The following is an 8,959-nucleotide window of genomic DNA, read 5'->3' on the forward strand; positions in this document are numbered from 1 at the left end:
TGACACTATCTATTTTTAAACATCCAACAGCAAGCGACCCAAAGATTGTAGAAAAAGGTTTCAGGAGACTGAAGAAAAATTTTTAAAATTTCACAGGTTTTCATGCATAAAAGGAGGAAAGCACAAGTGGAAAATGTCAATGGCACTGCATTTTGGTGGTATGACCAGGAACTTATAGCAACATGGCATCAAACCCCAGCAGTTTGAATTTGATAGAATGACCCTAAAAAGGAGAGCAGCCCACTCTGACATAATTAATGATCGGTCAAATTTATTTAGCAAATAAATTGGGAAAAAACATAAAAGTGAGTTAGAGTAACAATAATAGTAATAACTATAAGATACATACATAAAAGCATGACTCAGGTCCAAATACCCTCAACTAAAATAGTGCAGGGGCCATATGGAAGTGGTAATAGAATATTAAAATAATGTTAATTTTAGTATTAATGCTCAATAGTGTATATTCTATTTTAGTTAGATCGTCTTCGATCTTCTCAGCAGTTTCTTATTAGAAACTTGCTATTCTTGTAAATATCCTTGTATTATTTATGAGCATCTTGCTCATTCTGTTAATCAATCAATTCTTTGAAATCCATTGCGTGTCTCGCATTGTTTTATGGTATCAGAGCTATTTTCGGAAATTTTTTAATTCTAAATTCCAATTAGTGGAAATTTTCGAAATTTTTCTGGTGTTTTAAAAAAAAAAAAAAAAAAAATCCTTCAAGTTTTTTTTTTCCGTTGCCTAGCTCCTGTTTTTCGCGATCTGCAACCTGTGTTCAGCGTCGTTCGGCATCGTGTGTCTACGACCTGTGTTCGCGCGACCTGCAGGGTCGTCGCATTTTTCTTTCGCGACCTGTGTTCGCGCGACCTGCAGGGTCGTCGCGTTTTTCTTTCGCGTGACCTGCAGGGTCATCTCCGGCATCGCAACCTCCGTCTGTCATCTCCGGTGTTCCGTCTGCGATCTCCACCTGTAGACTTCGGCGTCGCCACCTCTGCAACGCGCGACCTGCCATCCGCGCCCTGCAACCCGTGACCTGCACATTCGGCGACGCCATTTTCTGTGAAAACCATGGCGCCCACGACCTTCTGCAATTTTCGATTAAGGTGTTAACCTTCCAGTTTTTATCGAAAATCAATTTTTCTTGCAGATTCTTGGTGGGTTTTTCGAACACCAATCTGGGTAGTTGTTCGTTTTTTCTGGGTGTCTCGATTTTCGTGCCTCGATTTTCGAGCCCGCGGATCCAGATTTTGACAGTAGATTCCTTCTGGGTTTTTCGCACGAATTTGTGGGTCATCTTTGGATTTTTCTGGGTCAGCCGAAAAAAAATTTTGGGAAACGTGCAAATGGCTTCTCTCACCAACCTGATGTTAGAAGGCAGTCAACGCTTTAATGGCCACAATTACAACATCTGGAAACAGCGTATGTTGACCATTTTTGAATATAGGCATCTTGACCAGCTTGTTTTGGGAAAAGAGCTCAGTCCTGGTACACCTGGTGCAGATCAAGATAAGTTTGATGAACGCAATCGGGAGGCAGTTATGCTTCTCAAACTCTCAGTGACTGATGATCAGTTACCGCAGATTCCTTCCGGCAAGACAGCTTCTGACATCTGGAAGCATCTGAAGGAATTGCATGAGACATCCGACAAGAGCCGAGCATTCTTTCTAAAGAATCAGCTCTTCTCCATTATAATGGACGAACGTATGTCCTTACAGGAACACCTCACGAGGATTAAGGACATTCGAGATCAGCTCGAAGCTATTGGTCGGACTATGGAGGAAGAAGACATGGTAGTAATCACTCTGAAAAGTCTTCCGAAATCGTATGAACACTTCATTGAGACCCTCAATATTACTTCCACTAATGTTGATCTGAAGTTTTCAGAATTGTGCACCAAACTTCTACAGCAGGATCGCTGGAAACAACAGTTTGGTAGTGGTACTACATCAACCTCCTCAGAAAATGCCTTCACAGCCCAATCCTTTCACAAGGATAAAGGCAAATTTCAGTCCTCTCAGTCTTCTCAGCAGAAAGGCTCTTCTCAGACACAGGATGGAGCTAAGAAGAAGAATGTGCAGTGCAATTACTGTCACAAGTACGGCCATATGAAGAAAGATTGCCGTCAGAGACTCGCTTCTAAACAAAAGAAGCAGGGAGGGTCACACCAGAAGGCGCATGTTGCTGAACATTCCGAGCAGAAAGAGTCTGCCTTTTATGCCTTTATGGCTAAGAGGTCTTCAGATCATGCCAGGTCTTCTGCTTGGTACATCGACTCTGGTGCATCACGTCACTTTTCTCATCGGCGTGACTGGTTTACAGACTTCTCACCTTTCAGTGATTCCGTTGTATTTGGCGGAGGTGAGGAGTATACAATTGTTGGCAGAGGCACTGTTCAGATACAGTCTGGTGGAAGGACTCTCCTTTTTCTGAATGTGTACTATGTTCCTGGAATGGAACTCAATCTGCTCTCTGTCAGCCAAATTATGAGGAATTCTCCTCAACTAGATGTGGTGTTCAGTGCTCACAAGTGTTCCATCATTGATCGGGAGACTCGTCTTACTGTTGCTGTTGGTCTAGAGGATCATGGCCTATATAGGCTTCTTGACACTGGTGATTCTACTGAAGTGGCTCTGGCAGCTCGTGTTTCTCCTCTCAGCACTTTGTGGCATCAGAGATATGGGCATCTCAACATTCAGTATCTCTCTCAGCTATCTCGGGAGGGACTTGTTTCCGGGTTACCTGATATTCAGACTCAGCATCTTGGAGTATGTGGCGCCTGTCAAGCTGGCAAACAGAATCGGACTTCATTCACACATGGAAAGTCTTGGCGCGCATCTAAGGTACTTCAATTACTTCATGCTGATATTTGTGGTCCTATGAATACATCTTTTGTTACTGGTTGCAAATACTTTTTGCTTATTGTAGATGATTTTAGTAGAAAGATGTGGGTGTACTTTCTTAAACATAAATCAGATGTATTTAGTATCTTTCAGAAGTTTAAGTCCTTTGTTAAAAAAGAGTCTGGACATAGTATCATTACTCTTAGGACAGATAAAGGGGGGGAATTTTGTTCTTCTACATTCTCCAACTTCTATGATACCCATGGCATCAAACGCCAATTGACTACACCCTACACTCCTCAGCAAAACAGTGTTGTCGAGCATCGCAATCGTACGGTTGTTGAGATGGCTCGCTCTATGTTACAACACAGGAGTGTTCTGAATAAGTATTGGGCTGAAGCAGTGTTTACTGCTGTCTACCTACTTAACTGTTCTCCTACTCAGGCTGTTAAGGGGAAGACTCCAGAAGAGGTTTGGTCTGGTCGGCAGCCTAAGATCAGCCACCTGAAGGTTTTTGGCTCTGTTGCCTATGTTTGGATTCCAGATGCTAAGCGCTCCAAGTTGGATTCCAAAAGTCAGAAACTCATGATGACAGGATACAGTGATCACCATAAGGCCTACAGACTGATAGATATAGACACTGAACGTCTTATCTTCAGTCGTGATGTTGTATTTGATGAAGACAGAGGATTCTTTCAGTCCCCTTCTTCTGAGCAGAGTTCTGAGGATCAGCCTCACAGTGTTCTTATTCCATTAGGTTCGCCTGATGGGAGGGATGATGCAGAATCTATTTTCGATGATGCACTACCTGAGTTCCCTCCGGAGAATAATCCTCCTCTTGCTGCTCCTGTTCCTGATCCTGAGCCTCTTACAGCTCCTCCAGATGTTCGCACTTCTACTCTCCGGCCTAAATGGTGGGCCAAGACCATTGGTGATCTCAGGGATATTGAGCTCATTGAGGGTAGAACCTCCCGTAATAAGAGCAAACAGCAACATACAGTCAATTTTGCTCTCATGGCTAACATACACAGTGTTTTTGAGCCTCAGACATACTCAGAGGCTAAAGGTATACCTAAGTGGGAACAGGCTATGGAAGCTGAGTTCCAGAGTCTTCAGAAGAATCACACTTGGGCCCTTTCTTATCTTCCTTCAAGGAAGAAGCCCATTAGCTGCAAATGGGTGTACAAAGTAAAATACAAAGTTGATGGAACCCTAGACAAGTATAAGGCTCGTCTTGTTGCTCGTGGGTTCTCACAGAAAGAAGGTATTGACTATGAGGAGACTTTTGCTCCTACAGCCAAAATGAGTACCATACGGCTCATTCTTGCCTTGGCAGCCCAGTTCAGTTGGAAAGTCCATCAGATGGACGTCAAGAGTGCCTTTTTGAATGGTGACTTACAGGAAGAAGTCTACATGACGCAACCCCCAGGATTCAAGGTTGCTGGTCAAGAACAGAAGGTCTGTAGACTAGTCAAAGCACTCTATGGTCTGAAACAAGCTCCTCGGGCTTGGTACATGAAAATTGATAAGTATCTGACAGATCATAACTTTCAGCGGAGTCCATCTGATGCAAACTTGTATATCAAGCATTCTAGTAATGATATTCTGTTTGTGGTTGTCTATGTGGATGACTTAATCATTACTGGCAGTTCAACACATTTGATCATTGGGATCAAACAGGATTTGTGCCGCACTTTTGATATGACAGATTTGGGACTTCTACATTGCTGTTTAGGAGTTGAAGTCTGGCAGACTGAGAACAGTATCTTTCTCTCTCAGTCCAAGTATGCCAGAAGTCTTGTGGACAGGTTCAGAATGCAGGATTGCAAACCTGCCTCTACTCCTATGGAACCCGGGCTCAAACTTTTAGCTCAGTCATCTTCACTAGTTGTGGATGAATCTCTGTTCAGACAACTAGTGGGCAGCCTCATCTATCTTACTGCCACTAGACCTGACATCAGTTTTGCAGTGAGCTACATTTCACGCTTCATGACAGCTCCCAAGGCTGATCATTGGATAGCAGCAAAGCGTGTGCTGCGTTATGTGAGTGGCACTCCTGATTATGGACTTCTGTACACTCGGAGTTCTGATCCTATACTCAGTGGTTACACAGATTCTGACTGGGCAGGTTCAGTTGATGACCGTAAGTCTATAGCTGGGTATGTGTTTAGTTTGGGATCTGGTGCTGTCACATGGACTAGTAAGAAGCAGTAGGCAGTGGCTCTCTCCTCGACAAAAGCAGAGTATCGGGGAGCAGTTAAGGCATCTTGTGAGGCGGTTTGGCTTCGACGAATGCTTGCGGATATGCATGTCTCCCAGGCAGGTCCTACTCCCTTGTTCTGTGATAATCAGGGAGTGCTCAAACTCGCCAAGAATCCAGTCTTCCATGAAAGAACCAAGCATGTGGAAACTCATTGTCACTATATTCGACAGCTGGTTGAAGACAAATCCATCCAGTTGCTGTATGTTCCTACCTCGAAGCAGCCAGCAGACATCTTCACCAAGCCCCTTGGTCCTGATAAATTTGTAAAATTCAGGGGGTCTATAGGTGTAGTTAATAGATTGAGCATTAAGGGAGGGTAATAGAATATTAAAATAATGTTAATTTTAGTATTAATGCTCAATAGTGTATATTCTATTTTAGTTAGATCGTCTTCGATCTTCTCAGCAGTTTCTTATTAGAAACTTGCTATTCTTGTAAATATCCTTGTATTATTTATGAGCGTCTTGCTCATTCTGTTAATCAATCAATTCTTTGAAATCCATTGCGTGTCTCGCATTGTTTTAAGTGGCACTGCTGAAGACGTTTGATGTTGTTCATTTAATTTAAATTGAGAAAATTAAAAAAGCGGTGTATAATTGATTCTTCTTTCATTGCATAGCAGACAAATGTTAAGGTAATGAATTTTGAGCTATTGACTACAGTGGGGTTCTAGAACTTTGTGATGGGGTTTTATTTATCCCGAATCTTCTTTGATTGCATAGCAGGCAATTGTTAAGGAAAGGAATTTCAAGCTATTGATTACAGTGGGGTTCTGGAACTTTGTGGTGGGGATTTATTTTTCTGGTTGTAGGCATGCCATGAGGAGGAGTTTGCCTTTGGCAGTCAAGCTGTAAGTTTTGATAGGGTTGCCTTGAGGAGCGTGGCTACCCCTTGCCAAGTGTGCAACACCTTGACACAAATGTTGGGAAATAAAAGGGTAGAGAAGAAGAAAGATCATTGGGTTCAACAGTAAAAGGATCATAGACAAAATGTTCGCTTCACTGTGAAGGGGCATAGGCATAGATCATAGAAAATCGAACCTCTGGTTAGCTCGTCCAGAAATCATGTGGAGGGAGAAGAAAAGTATTAAAGGCAGATTTCTTTGAATTGTGTAGCAGGAGGAGAAAACATAATCTTCACATGGAATTATTTTATGTGAAAAAGCTCCAACATTTACCCAGTAGCTCCTGCTGGGTAAATTCTGGATTGCCCCCTCCATGGGACCAGTGCTTGTAGCACCCTGTAACTCCAGTGAACATGTATGGAGGCTGTGATGTAATGATTATGAGGTACACTCAAGCAAGGCTGAATGATTAATGTTTACAAATTGTAAGAAAGTGATCCATACTTACCCCACCCTATGTTAAAGGTTGTCCATAACTTCATCCAAGATTTTAGTACGCCAAAAAAGCATGCCCTGACAATTCAGATGACAGGAATGTCACGTTATGATTTTTTGGGATTCATCTGCATAGTTTCGAGTCACTCAAATTGACTCATATTTCATGAGTAGTGCCTCACTAGAACTTGTCTGACATCTCACATGAGCATGGATGGTCTACTTCATTGCACCTAAGTGATGCTCAGAGCAGTGAAGCACTGGACCTTCCTGAAAGATTCCCACTATGTTCACAATCACTAATGGAGTTTAGCCCGGAACCAAACCTGCCTAGCTTGCCAACTTATTTGCGCAGCATGGTAACATATCATAGATTCCAAAAAGGTGGACATTATGAAAAATTCAAACATAACTTAAAAAAAATTTAAGTATCTCTGCATTGCAGCATGAAGTGCTTGTATTACAAAACATATTAGTATACCACTGTGTTAAATGAAAGTCCACTTAAGTTTCCCAACGATTCTGGCCTATCTTCTAGATTCCTCTTCATGGACAAATTAGATTATCTACACAGTGATATCCATATATGTATATATAGTGATATTGAAAATGAATAGATGTGCAAATAATCTCAGAAATGTAAAATGACTCATAAACTTAAGCTCAAATAAATCTCTCGTCATGTAGATTTGTGTGCTGAAAGGGCGAAACGGAAGTCTTTGCTCTGTGGTCCATTCAGACATTCTGATTTCAGATTTTATTGGGGAGAAACAATATATTGGATTTTGAAAAAATTAGTGTGTTCAAAACTAATTCAATCTTTCTATCGCTCCAGAGTCAGGACATTATTTTTAATTTTACAATAATTTGGTCATTTGGAACTACTAAATACCTAGGGTTACAATTATAAAGAAAACAAAAACATTATCAAGCAGCCTAAAAATAATGACTTTTTTTCTTCATGGTAAATCTGAATTGCGATAATCTACCTTACTACCATTCAAAATTATGTTGAATAGGGTTAAAAACTTTGGAATGTCATTGCCTGCCGTTGTACTACATTCAAAATTTTATTAGAAGCTAAAAATTTCCGGATTGGCATAATCTATCCTGAACTAATTTTAAATTTCTATTAAAGAGAGTTTAAAAACATCTGGATTATCCTAATATACCCAAAAAATAATTTCAAAATTCTATTAAAAAGGAAAAAAAATTGGCTTCTCATACTCAGCCCAAATATAAATTTCAAAATTTTATTAAAAAGGGTAAAAATACTCTGGATTGATATATTCTGTCTGAATACTAATTTTAAAATTTTTGTATAAAGGACTAAAAATTCTGGATTGTTATACTCGACCGAAATACTAATTTCAAATTTATGTTCAAAAGATTGAAAAATTGTGGATTATCATTCTTTGTATACGTATTCTAAAACTATTAAAATGGAAAAATTATTCCGAATTGCCAATCGAAATTTTAATTCAATAGGATTAAAAAGCATGGATTGCCATACTCTACTCAAATACAAATTACAAAATTCTACTTCAAGTGTAAAAAATAATGGAAGATGTTACTCATCCAAATGCTAATTCAAAATTCCATTAAAAAGGGTAACTTCTTTTGACCTTAGCATACCTTCCTGTTCTTTGTCATTGCGTTCTTTCGCTTCAGCAATTTTGAAGAAACAATATTCCACGCATTCGTGATAAGGGTTTGAAGCATTTATGCAATCTGGATGAACTCGCCTGTCCTCTCCTGCCATCATTAGCAGCAGCCCACAATTTTTCTTTCGAACAAGCAGATAGAAAAATAGGCTATCCTAAATCTTGCCTGTGCAATAAAATCATCCACTAAAAGTCTGAGTTATCTAAGCGGGTAGCAGCAGTTATGATTGATTTAGATCTATTCTAATAAGACATGAATTGGATCGGGCGTGGTACGATTAGCCGACTTCATCATGCTTGGGAACGCTGAAACTTCTGTGGGCGTGGAGTAAATGGAAAAGCATCCATGACTGGACATTAGAATGGGCTGAAAATTATGATTTTCTGTTTAAAAATAATAATTTATTTCTCTCAAAGGCTAGGAATCAATATTAGCTTATATGTGAGGTAAAATAATGCTTCTCTTTTCTAATTGTAATTAACATATCTATTTTTTATAAAAAATCTATGTGACTAAAAAAGTTGTCTTTACATTAAAAAATCTATATGACATAAAAAAGTTGTCTCGATCAATTGTAAATAAAATTGATATTTTCAAATATATGATAGTATCAAATAATTGCTATCATTTATTTTCTTAAGATGATTATTTTTTTCTAAAGATTTTAGCAAATGCCAACTTATTATGTATTATATAGAAGGAAATCAAAAAATGTCAACTCTAACAAGCCATAAATATTAAATAGAGAAGGACTAGATAACAACAAACTACAATATAAAATTGAATAGTTTAGAGACTACAATTAAATTAACAACAATTCAAACGTAAAGCCACAACACATTCAAGTT

General features: G+C 39.5%; 1 protein-coding gene across 1 annotated transcript in view; it reads right to left on the minus strand.

The window, feature by feature from the left end:
• LOC131039330 (uncharacterized) overlaps positions 1 to 8,535 on the minus strand; it is a 46,943-nt gene extending 38,408 nt beyond the window's left edge. Inside the window, exon 1 of the mRNA XM_057972043.2 lies at positions 8,082 to 8,535. Within this exon, the coding sequence (XP_057828026.2) occupies positions 8,082 to 8,211 (130 nt within the window). The 5' untranslated portion in view covers positions 8,212 to 8,535. The remainder of the gene's footprint in view (positions 1 to 8,081) is intronic.
• Between the last annotated feature and the right edge of the window lie 424 nt (positions 8,536 to 8,959).

This window comes from Cryptomeria japonica, chromosome 9, assembly GCF_030272615.1.
Source record: "Cryptomeria japonica chromosome 9, Sugi_1.0, whole genome shotgun sequence".
Classification (NCBI taxonomy): domain Eukaryota; kingdom Viridiplantae; phylum Streptophyta; class Pinopsida; order Cupressales; family Cupressaceae; genus Cryptomeria; species Cryptomeria japonica.